Source organism: Miniopterus natalensis, chromosome 3 (genome assembly GCF_054644295.1).
Source record: "Miniopterus natalensis isolate mMinNat1 chromosome 3, mMinNat1.hap1, whole genome shotgun sequence".
Classification (NCBI taxonomy): Eukaryota; Metazoa; Chordata; class Mammalia; order Chiroptera; family Miniopteridae; genus Miniopterus; species Miniopterus natalensis.
Genome location: NC_142083.1, coordinates 9,776,056 through 9,792,703, shown reverse-complemented (window position 1 = coordinate 9,792,703; position 16,648 = coordinate 9,776,056). Strand labels below are relative to the sequence as shown.

The following is a 16,648-nucleotide window of genomic DNA, read 5'->3' as shown; positions in this document are numbered from 1 at the left end:
TAATTTATAGGTCATAATCATTTTTTTTTAAATGGAAACACAACATAATCAATAGGATGCAATGTTATACAATACAAAATAAAGCACTTTACCAGTAAGTAAAGACAGGTATTTCATAAAACATTTTTTTCTGTTTTACATATACTTGTCCACAAAAACTGGTAACAATGTAAAATGTATTTCTGATGGAGGGCCCATGTGAAAATGTTTGAAAGCCATTGTCTTAGAAGATGCAGTACCAGGGGTAATTATGCTTCAGGAGAGGCTGGGCAGGTCGAGAAGTGCTTACAGGGGTTCAGAACAATAAAAATGGAGATATTTGGTGAAGTGGTTGACCTGGAAGGAAGCCCTGAGCTAAAGAAAAGTCCATCATGATGAACATAAATATAATGTCCTTTGGAATTTGAGGATTGGTAATGGCTACAACAACCCCTGAGGCTGCAGCTACAAGCCTTAGTTGTATTTCAGATATCGCAGACTGTCTTCTTTTCCTCGCTTTCTCCAGAGTAGTGTGCAAGGAAAACCAGCCATGGTAGATGCAGAATTAATGCAGCTTGAATGCCTTGGCAGAGTGGAGCTGTGCTGTATCAGCCGCTGTACTCTAAAAGGGACATAGCCTCATTTTGTGGAGCTACTACACGTAGTGTTTCTTGAAGTCAGTTTATTAGAAGCTTCCACCCTAAGTTTTTGGCCACTGTATTGAGATAACCTGTCTGTTATTGGGTTTTATTCTCTATAGGTAAAAAGATGGCATTTCAAGGAAACTCGCAGGTGTCAAATACAGTGGAAGTGTTGTAACATCTAAGGAGTTCTTTCTCTTAGGGAAAAAGACATTGTACTGGGTTTCTGAATGCATCAGTAATTGAATTGTAAGACACTTAGAGCCTGCCAGACTGAATATCTGGGGTACTTCAGGCCATGTAGATGTTGGTAAAGCCTAGTCGTTGATGAAGACAAACACAGGGCTGTGTGTGCTTTCAGACCAGTATCACCACTCTACAAAAGCCACATTCAAACGTCACTATTAAATATCATTGGCATCACCCAATGTTTATTTGTTGAATATTGTGCTACTGGAACTCACATGATTACTGAAGGTTTCCCAAGGCCCAGATTTGGTTAACATAGGTTCACCAAAGTGAACTATATCTCCTCTCTCTTTAAAAGGATAGATGGGGAAGCTCTATTCCCAACTTGGATCTTTAGAAGGGACATTAAATGAGAATGAGGTACTCATGCTCCAGGGGTGATCATGTTCAGAGAAGTAAACAAAACATGTTGAGAAAACCATGCAGCTCCACCAGCAGCAGCATCCAACCACTGGGGCAAATGTATCCAAGGAGGGAATCTAGTGAACTGATCCCCATGGAAGATCTTAGGTGTGCCCTTGAAGTGTGCACATTCAAACATATTATTCTCAAGCAGGTGCTCTGTAAATGCTCATGATACTTTTAGCAATGGTTAATAACAAGGGGACCAAGAACAATGACTTATCAGGTTATAGGAAACAAAAGGATATGAAAGACTGAAAGTAACCAGAATCAAAAGTGTAGGTAACCTTGAGTTATCTACAACATAATATAGAGAACCATGTGAGTATATTGGATCCAGGCTGGAAAGTAGATTGTTAGGTCCATGTAATCTGTGGAAACAGGAAGAATTGGGTAGTACTGTGGTCCCAGGAGTTCAGAATTCAGTTTCTGAAAAGATCAATGTAGGTCAGTTAATAAAAATAGTATAGTAAAGAAGTTGTGACTTTTAACCAAGGGCAGAGGCTTGTTTACTCTGTTGTAACATCTTGATCTCTGTGTGTAGGTAGACAAGAGTTATTGGTAGATCTTGAGTCTTGCACTTATACCTTCTCAAAAATACATACTGATGGTATTTTTACAAGCACAATAAAAATAAAGAGATCTTAATTATTCATCATATATGCATGTCAGTGGACATTAATTAGTGCTAATACCAAGAAGCACATCTGCACACACAAAATGTCTTATTAAAGCAATAGTTTATACCAGGTGATACCTACCTGGTGTTGAGCACTCTAGGCATCAGAGTCCTGAAACTAATAGTTAGATGTCTATTCATAACAACACATGAAGAAGTGAAAATTATATACTTTATATAATTTTTCTCTAGTATAATTTTATAATTATGTAGAATAGGATTCGAATAAAAAATTCTGGTTCTTCTTTAATAAACTAGAAAATCTCTTTAGCTCATTGAAGTTAAACTAGTAATCTTCATTCTGGTATGGATTTACCTCTTTTTCCTATTCTTCTGACCTCCTTTTCACTCATCACGTTCTTGTTCCAACCTGAGATGTTCACCTCGACTTACCCCTTATTCTTAACCTTTATTCTTGGTCTTCAACTGTATTTTTAAGGTGGTTCTGAAACATGTGTCTCACCAGATCCTTGACCTGCTGATCTCCACAGCTCAGGTCTCAGTTCTTTTCCTAACCCAGGCGTTCAGTTCTCTTTATGGTCAACATTCTGTCCCATTGTGTTCGGCCACATTCTACAGCTAGTTCAGTAGGGGAAGGGGCCTTACAGCCTTGTGAGAGGCATGCCTTTCTGATCCAGGCGGTTCTCCTACGAGACAGAATTGTGGCTGCGGTCACGCCTCCTGTGTGACACTATTGTGTGCCTTCAGCAGCAGCCCAAGAACTTCTTAATTAAGCATTTAAAGTCAGCAGTCACATAGGCTACACAGACAAGCATTTAATTCAATCTTTACAACAACCCCAAGAGATAGATATTATTATCCTGCAAAGATGAGGGAATTATCCAGAGTACAATGCAAGTAAGTAGCAGAACACAGATCATCTGATTTAAGTCCTAGACTGTTTCATTTAGAATTAATTAAATCACTGCAGGACACAAAATCATTAGACATTGGAAACTTTCCACATAAACTTGTCCTTGAAGCCAATATTATTTTATAAGAACATAATTTCTCTGGTTTCTGTTGTTTCATTTGGTTAGTTTCTGATTGGTCGCATTACATAAAATGATCACTTGTCTAATTAGAACTATAGACGATTCTAATAAATGAAAGCAGAAGCAAGTAACCAATCATAATGCAATCAATAACTATGCAGATATTTTCAGCATTTAGTTAATTTTGAACAGTGCATATAATTGTTAAGCACAGGGCTTTTAGAAAAACCAAAGGCATTAAACTAAAACAAAATTTTACAAATAAAGGATAGTTTGTATAGAAGTAACAGTCAAATATAATTATATACTAATACATTCCACCTATTTTAAAGAAAAAGTTACTATGAATACTCTTTTTCTCTTTCTGTTGGTTTATTTGCTTCAAAAGTGTTTCCTTATCTCTTGTGTGGTCACATCAGAAATTCTGGCACCAGACCAGACGAGCCATCTATAATATAGCATTTATCAAATTTGACAATTTATATTCTGAGCAAGCATATTTTATCAGATACTGGATGGAGATGAAAAGAATACTGATAAAAGAAAATGCGAGAACATAGGCATGTATTTATAAATGGCATATCATATATATATACTATAAATATTTGTATATATATTTATATGTATACATTTATATATATTTATATGTGCTATGTCATAAATATATATGTGTGTCTTGACATATGGTCAATACAAAGATATATACCCTTCTCCTTAAAAAAAATCTGACTTATAGCTGTACAGGCAATTCAGACTGGCAGAAGTTACCTGGTGTTTCTTAAAGAAATGTAATGTACTCTGCCCTTTCTTTTTGTTCCCTCTTTGATTTTCATGAGAGCATATATTGTTGGGAGACTCATTTTTTACCTCCAATGGGCATTGGTCCTGCTACCCCAATTATTTGGAATAAGACTAAGTTAAGATCATTGGGGGCAAGTGAAGTAGAGGAAGTGCTAATATTACTGACCATCCTTCATAAGATCTGGGGAATACCTACATGATTTTAATAAAATCTGATAAGCTGATACGTCTTGGAATTCAGAATTTTATGCACTACCGAAACAATACGACAGGGTTTTCTGAAATTTGAATAGCTTGATAAATAGATTATATGTACTGATTACAAATAATTTTAAAATATAGCAGAAATGACATGTATTTCTACTCTTTGTTTCTGGTAGATTGTGGATGAAATATCTATATAATGAAACTGTCACCTAACCATGTTACTAAATTTGTTTTACATGCATTGAAGGTAATTTTTGAAGCTCTTCATGTGACTTCAGAAAAATACCATCTTACCTAATTTTTCAATCAGCAATTTGAATATAAGTTAAATGCTGTCTTATCTGTTTTGTATATCTCAATTATTTTTATCATTATGACAGTGATATTATAGCAATTTTAGGCACTTTAAAAATTACAATAAAGCAATGTACTAATTTACTCTTCCACCAGTATTGAATGAAAAGTAAGACTAATCTTTCTTTCTGTGTTAGGCAAAATTGTTTTGTTTATTATGATGCATCATTGTTTTATTTGGATATCTTTATTACTATGAATTTGAACATTTCTTCAAAAACCCATTGACCATTTTATTATATATAATCAAATTTATCAGCCTTTTGCTGTGTGGTTTTCATGCTTTAAAAGACCATCCTAGAACACATAAATATTCACCCAGATTTTGGTGCCTTCATGATTTCTTGGTTATATCTTTCATTCTCCTGGAATCTATTTTTATGACAATTGTAAGGAAATCTAACTTTAAAAAAATATGGCCAGTTATTCCAATACCACTTATAAGATGACCATTCTCTCTCTGCTAATGTGAAATATAAACTTGATTAGGTGCTAAGTTCTTACATATACTGAGCTGTGTTTCTAGAATTTGTGTTTTTGTGCCGTGGATATTCTGTTTCTGCAGCTCATTTTGTGCATTATTCTAGAGTGCTTTAAAATCTGGCAAGGCAACGTTCCCTTATTACTTTTCTAAGTTTTTAAATGAATATTTTTATTCATTATGTTTTTTCCTCTGCTTTAATTTTGTAAACATTTTTCATCTCGCCCTTTGGGGGAACAAAAATGACACTAGCACTTTTGTTGTCATTACAGTCAATCAGATCACTTTGGGGAAGAATTAAATGGTTTATAATTCTGAAGCTTTTTAACTTACTCTTCATGCAAGTCGTTTTTCTAATACTCAGTAGAGCTTTGAGGCTTTCTATATATAGGCTCTTTATATACTTCTTGTCAGTTTCAATTTTTCAAATAGCTTTTTATCGCCAGCCAATAGGTTGAGTCGTGCTGAGTAAGCAGGCAGAAAATTACTCAGACTATGTTGGGTAGTTCAGTGAGTCAGGAGGCAGGTTTTAGAAGCAGGCTGAAGGGTAAACTTCCAGGGGGGCTGATCAGAACCCACAGAGCAGGCCTGGGGAGAAGCCGTCACACAGCCGCCTCTGAGGAGCAGCATTTCAGGTCGCAGCCGCCCCCCGACGCCAGCAACTCCACTCCACAGCAGCCTCCGCTTCTCTGCAGACATTGCAGCGTCTTCTGTTTTCTTATTTGCATTGTTCAGAACTTCCAGAATAATGTGACTCTCAGTGCTAATGATGAGCCTCTTTTTTTCATTCCTGCGCTTAAGGGAACAATGTATCGTTCATTTTTGTTCACCACTACATGTCGGTCCTGAGAGCAGTGGGAAAGTCAGCTTCAATTCATTGCATATTAAGGGGTCTGCTTTGTTTTGTTTTAATTTTATAAATTTTTTTTCTCATCAGACCTTATCAGATGCTTCTTGGTTGAAATGATCATACGCTTTTTAAAAAATTTAGCCCATTAATGTGATATAGTAATAGGTTTTCTAATGCTTCTCTTTCCCCGTGTTCATGAAATAACTCGGATTTAGTCATCGTGAGACAACTTCAAGGCAGTAGAGAGGCAGAGAGCATATGTTCTGGGATCTGCCTGCCTGGGTTTCAGGCTGGGCCCTGCCATTACTGTTTGTTGTGAATGCAGACAAGAAATTTAGCTTCTGTAATACTCAGGTGTTTCTTCTGCAGCGTTGGAAAGACAGTAATGCTTCTGTAAGAGTTGTGTGAGGATCGTGTGAGCTAATTCATGAAAACAACAGTACATGGCACATAGTGTGTAATAAATGTCAATTAGTGTCTTTATTGTCTCTTAATATAATGCTGATTTTGTTAATATTGTAGGCATGATTCTTGCAAAATATTTCCAAGTGAGGTTGGCTTGCAGTTTTTTTTTTTGGATGCTATTTTTGTCAATTATTTTTGATACCTTTTTGGTGTTGGGGTTATGCTAGTTTTGCCCGATGAACTGGAAAGCTTTCTATTTTCTTCCATTTTCTGGAAGATTAAACAACATTCACATTTCTGTTTAATTAAGGAATGAAAATTTTTCATAATGGTCTTTAAGTTTCCTCTAGATGTAATTCTTTGACAACTTATTCATTTCATTTACGGCTTTCATCTTTCAAATGTTCCACTTAAATTAATTTTAATCATTTTTACTTTCCAAAATATCATTTTACCATATAGTAATAAATTCAAATTTATTATCGTAGAGTTGTACATAATATTTTCTTAAAGATTTTTGTCTCCTTAAAATCTGTTACTTTCTTCCTATCATGTTACAAAGTTGAAACTTGCTATTCTTCACCTTTGTTCAGAACTAGTAACAATTTCATTATCAGGATTAACATGGACAAATTCTAGAAATATATCAATAAAAGGTATCTTAATAATTTGCTCTTTAATTTATCAATTTCTATTTTTATGAGTCCCTTTTTATTTTTTAAAATTTATTTTAAAATTATTTTTCCTATTTTAATGCTTAGTTTATTTATTTTCCTTCTTTTTAAATTTTAAGTCAAGGCATTTTATGCTAAGGAACTATGAATTTTCCTCTAAATACAATTTGATCCCATCCCATATCTTTAATAAATCTATTGTTTTAATGTTCTTTTTGGACATTTATACTTTTAGCTTCTTTTTTCATCAAGAATTATTCAAAAAGAATGCTTTTAGTTTTTAAGTATTTATATTTTTCATATCTTTTAAAAATCAATTTCTAGTTTTATTACACAGAGCTCAGAGAATGTGGTCTGTAGTTTATTTTTCTTCCCCTCTAATTTATCATTTCAACAAGAAACCTGAAAAAAATTGGTAGTTTAAACACAGACTTAGGAGTTAAATATAGATACCATATTGGGCATGAAAGTTTTCTTTTATCTTTCTTACTTTAAAATAGCTTAGTAATTGCATAAGATAGCGGATAAACTATTACTGTCTTTTATCTGCTTACTGATGATAGTATCAATTTAAGTATCTTAATGCTCAACCTGGGGTATAATTTATCTTGTTTAACTCAATATGCCTACTTTTATAAACTGTTATGGATTTTAGAGTTGGTTTTTTACTTTTATGTGGGGAGTTCATGTTTTTGCTCTCTATTATGAAAGTATACATGTTATTACTCATTTATGTAATACAATTATCTAAAGTATTGATTAGCTTTTGTTTGCTATAATTTGGATTTACCTTCAATATTCAAATTTCTTATATGCTTAAATTCCACTTTCAAGAGTATTTTTGTTTTGTTTGTTTTATTGCTATTTTCACAGAACATGGTTGGGGAGTGGGCCTTACCAGAAGAAATGGTTGAAAATTTACCGCCCCCTAACAATCGCATATTGGGCCATGTAACTCACAGACTAATTGGAAAATCTCTTCCCCCTCAAGTTGAATCAAAAGTACCTGAATTACCTTCCTTTGCTATTAAAGGCTGCTTATTGGGGAAAACATTTAGTGGAAAAACTACTGCTCTAGAGTCTCTACAGAAAGGTAGAATTTCTTTCTTTTTATATTTGTATTTATTGGATTCTATTAACATTGACTGTAGCTGCAAATGGCTATGTCTGTAGAAAACATACATGAAGGTCTGCTAATATAGTAGGGAAATCTATCATCAAGAATTTTATAATAGAATGATCAAATAATTTATTTCCAAGGCAGACACTTAGGAGTATAGAGTCACAAACTGTGACTGTCCCAGGCAAGCCTGGTTCTGTGGAAAGGCTATATGATGATGATGCATAGAATAAATAGAAATAACAAGCCTTAAACTTTTCCTCAGAGATTTTACTTACTTTGCCAATAGATGAAATAAGATGTTAATAATTTGTCACAAATGCAATAGAAACCCACTTAAAATTCTAAATATTTTAATTCTTTATATTCCTTGAGTTCTCACTCTTGCTTGAATGGGCCTTTGACTTCTTCTGTAGAAGCTCTTTCAGTTAGAAGCAAAATCACAGGTTTCCATTCTTTCAATTAGTTTTTATTCATTGATAAGATATCATTATGCTTTTCACTGGAAAGTTCAAAATTTGCAGTGTCTATCTTGTACCATTTCAAGGCAGAGAAGGGTAGGTCATTTTGAGACATTTAAAAGACCTCCTTAAAAAGCAACTTGACAAAATTACAATGAGATACCACCTCATATCCACTAGAATAGATGAAGTTTTTTTTAATGGAAAATGCCAGGTGTAGGGGAGGGTGTAGAGACATTGGAATATGTTGCTGGTGGGAATGTAACATGGTACAGACATTATGGAAAGCAGTTTGGTGCTTTCTCAATAAGTTAAACAAAGAATTACCATAGGACCTCAGCAATTCCACTGCTGGTTATATACCCAAAAGGGTTAAAAACAGGTGTTCCTAAAAGAAAAGAACAACCTTTCATAGGAATACTCAGAGCAGCACTCTTAATAGACAGAAATTGGAATTTATTCAAATGTCCGTCACTTGAGGAATGGATAGCAAATATGGTACATCCATACAATGGAATATTATTTACCCATAAAAAGAGTGAAGTGCTGATACATGCTACAACACGAATGAACCTTGAAAACATGATACTAAGTGAAGGAAGTGAGACACAAAAGGCCACATATTGTATGATGCTACTGATACGAAATATCCAGAATTGGCAGATCCAGAGACAGAAAACAAATTCGTTGTTGCCAGAGCCAGGGATACCATGACAGGAAGGGACTGCTTAGTGGGTACAGGGTTTCCTTTTGGATTGATACAAATTTTCTGGAACAAGATAGTGGCGATGGCTGGGCATTATAGTAAATAACCTAAATACCTCTGAAGTGTGTCTTGTAGAATGGTTAAAATGATTAATTTTATGTTCTGTGAATTTTAACAATTAACAATAATAAAAAAGCAGATTGATCCAGAAAACAGTTCTAGGGGGCCCTAAAGAGGGTGTGAGAGGGTGAAAGCAGCATAGAGAGACAATGATGTCCGTTTCCTTTGCACTTTAGACTTTCCTGTCCGGGTACTCTCTATCGATACTCTTCTCCAAGAAGCTATCCAGGCATTTCATGACAATGAAACAGTCAGTAAGGCCCCTGAAATTCAGAATGAAGCCGAAGAAAAGTCTCTGCCGGACCCGCATAGGACCGAAAGCCAGGCAAGCGTGATTTTAGTTATTTTTCTTGCACCTCGTGTATGAGATGTGAAGCTAGGTGGAATCTAAGAGATCTCGTAGACCACAGATTGGTGAACTTTTCTGTAGCGGTCCCAAGAGTAAATATCTTAGGTTTGTGGGCCAAGAGGCTGTGATTGGGATCCCAAGAGGCTGTGATTGGGATCCCAGGTTCTAAATCCAGTACTCTTTACCCTACTTTGTGCTGTCTCTCCAGCTGAATAAATTAGCAGAGAATTTAAACCACATCATTTGCATGAGTTGCAAAATAAGTATCATCTAACCATGAATTCTGAAAATAACTGGAAGTTGTCCTCAATGGGGCTGCTTTGCCTTCCATGCTTGGTACCCTTCATATTCTCATCTGCAGGGTGCCAGATGACACACGTATCTTTTCTCTATTCCCTTATGGCTAGCTATGACTGACACCTCTAGGATTGTTCCTTCTAATACGGTTTTCCATAAACTCTGCCTGTTTCTCAGCTTCCATTATGTTTTCAAAATGGCAGTTGCTGTATTTTACATAGTAACTGAAGGCCAACTGAAAGACAGATTCCACCCACTTTACTGTGTGTTTCCACAAGTACAGTTATCACCAAAATTTGTTTCTTTCTGGGAATTATTCAGTCCCTCTTAATATCATTTATGTTTTAGATAAAATAGTATTTTTTTTTTGAAACCTTACTTATGGAAATAAAATTAAGAATGGTACGAAAATGACAATATTAAAATCTGTCCACATGTGTGTTTTCTCCCCAAAGGATCTGCAAAATGAAACTTCAGCTGATGTAGTTTCAGAGGAAGCCTTACCGGAAACAGACAATAAAACAATACTTAGTAAGTAAGAGATCAAAACAAGTCATCCATGATTTACATTGGAGGGACAGACAAACTGTCAGAGCACATGTACATGAGCACAAACATGCTTTCAGGGATAGAAAGGAGAGACGGGAGTTTCACAAAGTCGTCTACATGGTCATGTGACACAGCAAGAGAAACACAGAAGTCCCTAACCTTTGTCTACAACTGGGGATAAGAGATAAAAATGGCAAGGAATCTTTTCACACTCAAGTAGTTGCTCATTTTTGTTGTGTTTATGAAGACCACCAGGATATACCATCTTCCTTCTTGCTGGCTTTGCAGGGAGACAGGACTTCATTGTTTCATTCATAAATGCAGGTCTGGGTGCGTGAGTACTATTGGGGCTCTCTGCATGCTACTGCTTTGTTCATGGTGTTGAGGGAGGCTGCAGGGCGTGGTCTCTTCAACCCACCTGACAGTGGTTTCTTAGGTAATGCTCAGCTTATTCCTAACCTTGGGCAAGGCAAATAGAATGAAACTTCCCAAACCAAATGAAAAGTTACCACCCTGGAGATCTGGGTTTCAGTCCTTGGGATCCTTTGTAGAACCATTGATAGAAAACAACTTTAAGTCTTAAATGTACTTTCTTCAATTTGTGCTAGTGAAGGCTCTGCCATATTCAATAGTTTCTTTATATTCTAGAATAAAGCTCAGATCCTCCTGTGCCATCATCACTGTCACCGTCACCGTTGGGCAATGTATAGGTTCCCTCTGAGCATGCAACTCCCCTAAAACAGTCGAGTTTTCCACCTTGTTTTGTTGGGGTTTTTTTGTGATTGAATTTTATTTTATTTTATTTTTAAATTTATTTTTATTGTTGAAAGTATTACAGATGTTCCCCTTTTTCCCCCATTGATCCCCTCTACTTCTCACCCACCTCCACCCCAGGCCTTCCCCATACTATTATCTGTGTCCATGGATTATGCATTTGAATTTTCCACCTTTCGAAAGGAGATAATCTGTCCCTTATTCTAGTTATGTGCTTCTTCCAGATATTTTCAATGATTTTTAATCTAAGTACTGTATAACCTATTTTATCACAAAAGTATAGTAACTATAAACATACTCTGAAAACTTCATATTTTCCCATTGAATTTAACCAAAAACCCCTCTGTCTTCTAGCGTTTTCTACTTTTAGACTTGTTACTTATAACTAGATAATCCAGGAAAATACAAATGTAAGGAATTAACCTTCTAACATGTCTTGAGAAACTTGAGTTATTTTCTGAAAAGAAAACCCCAACAGTATCAAGGTATTTCTCATGATGTTGTCATGAGTGAGCCATACCGAGGGGAGGGGGCGGGAAAGAGTAAGCCGCAGAGTGGCCGGGATCTTAATGTTGTGAAATGGGGGTCAGAGCCATGCCGTGGCGATTCTGTTATGTCCTTCCTCTGAGTATCAGGCATAGCTAGAGCCAATGAGCCACCTGTCCAAAACCACAGACGGTCAGCCGCTCACCTGTTGTTCGTTGTAAATACCAGAGTTTGTTCTTACGGCTTTTCCTGTTGCCAGGTTTGGATACCAGTAAAACACTGAAAGCTCAAGAAGCCAAATCATGTGATAGCTTCTCTAAAGTAAGTATCACAATCTCACTTTGGCTATGAGTGTATCTAAACCGGTCACAATCCCCTGCGCTTTGAAGTGTCTTCAAGTGGCATGAAATGGCAGTTTTCTCCTCTTTGGTTTAAAGTAAATCCGATGGTAAAATATTAGCTAAATCTGAGTTTACTTGATAGTCTTTATATTCTTTATCTCTAAAGCAGTGGAAATTGATGTTCAGTTTTGCCAAGTAAAAAAGTAAAAACACGTTTTTTATTTTAGACTTATGCCAAATTTCTATTTATGTGTTTTTCTTTACCATTTAATTTATGACTTTCATTTTCTTTCAGACTCTTTTTACCTTTGGAGAATTTTCCCACAGTTAATCCTTAGCGTTACTGGTGACTCTACAGAATATTTTATTAATCTCTGAAAAAAATGTGTACAACAATTCACTCACTATTTTAATGGAAACTAATACTTCTGTATATAGTATTGCTTTACTGTGTATGGAAGCATTTTTTTGTTTGTTTGTTTTTTGTCATCAAATAGAATGGCCAAGTTGATCAAGTGGAATTTCATTTACTTTATTTTTATTACATTTGATTACTTTTATTGTGCATTTCATCATGAAAAAGCAGTTTTATAATATTTTAGATTTCATAACTGTTTAAAGAGAGAAAAAGTTTTGGAAGGATATATACCAAACTGTAAATACGGTGACCAATAGGGAGGAATTTGGGTTCAGAGAAAGTGATAAAGGGGGCCTTATAATTTTTGCTCTATGTATTTGAAATACAAATGATCAGGAAGGCTAAGTATATTTTTATATTTACATTTATTGAGTACAAGTCCCCCGAAGTCCATATTCGGTTCCATTTAAAGGGCACACCGTGTTTCATACACTGTTGTAATGATTCGGGATATATCACTGAATGAAAAAGACAGTTTTGGGACATTATGGAGTTTACATTTTATTAGAGGAGGACAGATTATAAACCACAAACACATAAATAAATAAATTATATGATCTATTAGGTGGTGATGACGCCAGGAGAAGAGAAAAAATGGAGTAGAGTAGAGTAAGGGGGATCAGGGACACAGGCCGTGGGAGCAAGGTAAGGCCGCTGCCTCACACGGGGCGGGCCTCCTTCAGAAGGTGAGATGTAAGCAGACTGAAAGAAGATTGAGACAGTCAGCCTGCCGGGTCTGGAGAAGCGTTCCAGGCGGCAAGGACAGCTGGATGATAACCGTGAGGCAGGAAAGTGCTTGGCACCAAGGCGGGAGAGACGTACGGGTGAAGCTAGAAAGAGGCAGGGGAAGGGAGAGGAGTCAGGTCAGCCAGGGCCTTACAGGCAGTGGTTAGGGCATTTGGAGTAGCAGGGGGCGTCTTTGCAGGGTTTTGAGTAGAGATATAATATCATTTAACTTATAAAATGCTCACTCTGGTTGCTGAGTCAAGAATAGGCACTAGGGAAGTTCCTGTCGATATATCAGAGTAGCTTTGGTAGACGAGCCCTTCTACAGATAACATTCTAAGGCTGGGCAGAATGAAAAGCTTATTATTTGAGGGCCAACAGCACGTGGAAAAAAGCAAAGGAGCAAGTAAGCTAGGAGCAAACACCAGGCAGAAAACGTATGGAATGTGACTACTGAATGAAGAGAGTGTCCCTGGACGAGAGCCGTGCTTCTGCGGGTCATACCGGAGGCGCCCCAGCTGCATGGCCCCAGCTGCACGGCGCGAGTTGCTGGAACTCAAGCAGAAAGCCGCCTCCTTTCTGATGTAATGTATTAGGGGATGAAGTTTAGGATGCTGAAAATTAAAGAGGAAGATCTTGGAAAGGAGGGATCCACAGAGGAGGAACCTCAAAATCTGCAAACACATTTTCCTTAATGCTTGACTGATTCCAACCTTGTCACAAACGATGCTATCTTCACCAGAGAACATGACCATTTCATGTTTTTTCTCCAAATATTTGGAATCTTTTCACTTAGCTGTACTCTACCATCCATTGTTTATTTTCACAGCTCACTGTGCGTGCTCAGCTTGGTGCAAAATCAGAAAAATTGCTGAAGAAAGGAAAGAGCGTCCCTGACATATTGCTAGTTAGCATCATGGTAAATGCTATTAAGTATGTATTATTTTTGTATCTATTTAATATATTCTCTATCATAAGGAGATATATAAAAATAATATAGAAATATGTTTATTTTTAATGTCTAATGAATACTGCTTATCTACAGAAGAAAACATACAGCAAGATCAAGCTATATTTTGTTATTTACATGCTTAATTATATTTCACTTCCTCCTTTACCAGCCATGACAAGTTATAAAAGCAAAAATGCAATCTTTTCCCACTTTTCATAGTTCTAAAGAGAAAGAAATAAGATCATAACTTTTAATCCAAAAGCCAAAATCTCGGTTCTGCATGACTTAGAGGTTTAGAAGAGCAAAGCTGAAGTGTGTGCTCTCTTCACATTGTTTTCCAATTTAAAAAACTAAAATACTTTTTAGAGCACCCATTCTCTATGTAGAGGATGCTGCACTGAGGGTCCTTACCCAACTTATGATTTAACAGAAATAAATAAGGCTCACTTGAATTTTTCTAAGTGGAAATGTAACAATTAACCAATTGTATGGTGAAGTGAATGAGAGCCAGGGGAGTTCAGATCAGACGGTCATGACTCCATGCTGGCTTGAGTAGGGCAGGAAGGACTCCCCAGGCTGACACTGTGAGTATCCACCATGTGCTGACCTCTGTGCTAGGATCTTAAAATGTTTCATTTCAATTCATTCTCACAAACACTCTGGGAGGTATGCTATCCTGCTATGTATAGATGAAGAAATAGGTTCAAAGGAGAAACTGCCTGTAAACACAAGATAGAAAATGCAGTTCATACTTATTCATATTCACATAATAGTGAGGAGATAAGTTTGTTTAAAGCAAATGGTTCAAAATTGTGAGAGAGAAGATGTCATAGGCAAGAAAGTTGTGTCCAGCTAGTTTTAAATGCCATGTTATGGCTTCTGGAATAGATTTGGAGAGCAGCAGGCACCCACAGAAGGATTGTAAGCAAATGAGTGATTAGTTCACCTACCTAAATTTAGCTATAAAAAATAAAATTCATACAGAATGGGACTGTTATGGATTTGAAAGAAAAAAAAGGCAAGATTCATTGTATTATTATTTCCAAAGCACTTAAGTCTACCAAAATGTTCATGGTTTGTTCACTCTTAATTTAGTCAGATACCTGTGGATCAAGGCTGGATCCTCGATGGTTTTCCCATGACATTGAACCAAGCGGAGCTTCTGGAGGAAGCTCTCACAGGCTGCATCAGAAGCCTCAGAGAGATGGAGGAAAAGAAAGCGCAAATATTAACACTGGCTGTTGATACTAAAACTGCCAAAGAAGTGCCTCTTTCTCCTGCTGTGTTTGATTTTGCCATGTTATTAGATATTTCAGACAACTCCTCACTGGCTCGCATGAATGACATCATGGGTAAGTGGGACACCTCTTTCGTCATCTTTTTTTATAATATTGTTTACAATTTAAATTTCTTTAGGACACTCAGTATCCTAAAATTTAATTATTTTCTGGCACTACCTCTCCAGAGTTAGTGTGGACTCAGTCCCACAAAACTGCCCCCAGCTACAGATGTCAGTCTCAGGTAGTGGATCCTCAGATTACCAACATTTCTGCCCTACTTGACTACAGATGCGAGGGTTTCCATGACCCCTCCTTGGGTTTGATAAATTGCTATAATGGCTCACAGGACTCAGGGAAACACTTTACTTACGATTACTAGCTTATTATAATGGATATTATAAAGGATACAGATGAACAGCCAGATGAAGAGGTACATAGGGCGAGGTCTGGAAGAGTCCCTGTGGAGCTTGGCGGGTACCCTTCTCCCAGCATGTGGGTGCATTCGCCAACCCAGAAGCTCTGGAGGCCCTGTCTTCAGGGTTGTTTTCCCAAAGATGTCTACCGATATTAGTGTAAGCTGAAAGACACAGAAATTAAGGTTATTAGATGAGGGAGAGAAGTTGAAGTGTTCAACCATGCAACTCTGATTTGCTAGAAAATGAAGTTAAGTCAGGATCATGGTGATAATTTAGGGGGGAAAGGATATTTAGGGACTGGCTGATGTTGGAGAGATTCATCAGCCATATGGGAGTGCTGGACAGATAACAGGAGAATAAATCATTAAGATTGGCAGAGGTGGAGCCATTCAAGGTGACCACAAAACCCAGGCTGTGGCCATGGTAGCGAGTGCAGAAGTAGAGAAAAGGGGAAGGGCCAATGCTTGGGGGGAACTGGGCAGAGAGGAATGTTTATCTGTGTGCTAACGTCCTTGACAAATACAGAAAGTGACCTTGAGATGGTGCTTGATGCATCTCCTGAGAAAAGCTCCCACAATTTCCTTCCATCACCCATCACTGATGTCAGTAATCTTCAAGTTTTATAAATAACCTAGAAGCACTATTCTGTATTCTAAATCCATTTTCTCTTTTTCTGCCATGAATGTAGATGGACAACAGTTGATTGCTATATCCTATGAGGGTCCTTCATTTTCTTGACACAATTAATTCACTCTTCAATGTTCTTTTGCATTGACTGAGTACTTCTAATTTTCTTCTATTCAGTTCAAGGCTTTTTTCCCTCCTCTTCATGATTTTCTACTTATTCTAAATTCACGAGGGTTCTGGGCTTTGTGCTACTAATCCTGACTAGGACTCGATCAGAGCTGCTGAGATTGTTTCTGTTACTGTTTTCGG

The 16,648-nt window shown here is 36.8% G+C and overlaps 1 protein-coding gene across 1 annotated transcript in view; it reads left to right on the top strand.

The window, feature by feature from the left end:
* Positions 1–16,648, top strand: part of SPEF2 (sperm flagellar and cilia associated 2) — a 126,603-nt gene that overhangs the window by 45,680 nt on the left and 64,275 nt on the right. Inside the window, 6 exon segments of the mRNA XM_016224536.2 lie at positions 7,591–7,810; positions 9,301–9,449; positions 10,226–10,301; positions 11,839–11,900; positions 13,894–13,997; positions 15,112–15,368. Coding sequence (XP_016080022.2) covers positions 7,591–7,810; positions 9,301–9,449; positions 10,226–10,301; positions 11,839–11,900; positions 13,894–13,997; positions 15,112–15,368 — 868 coding nt within the window.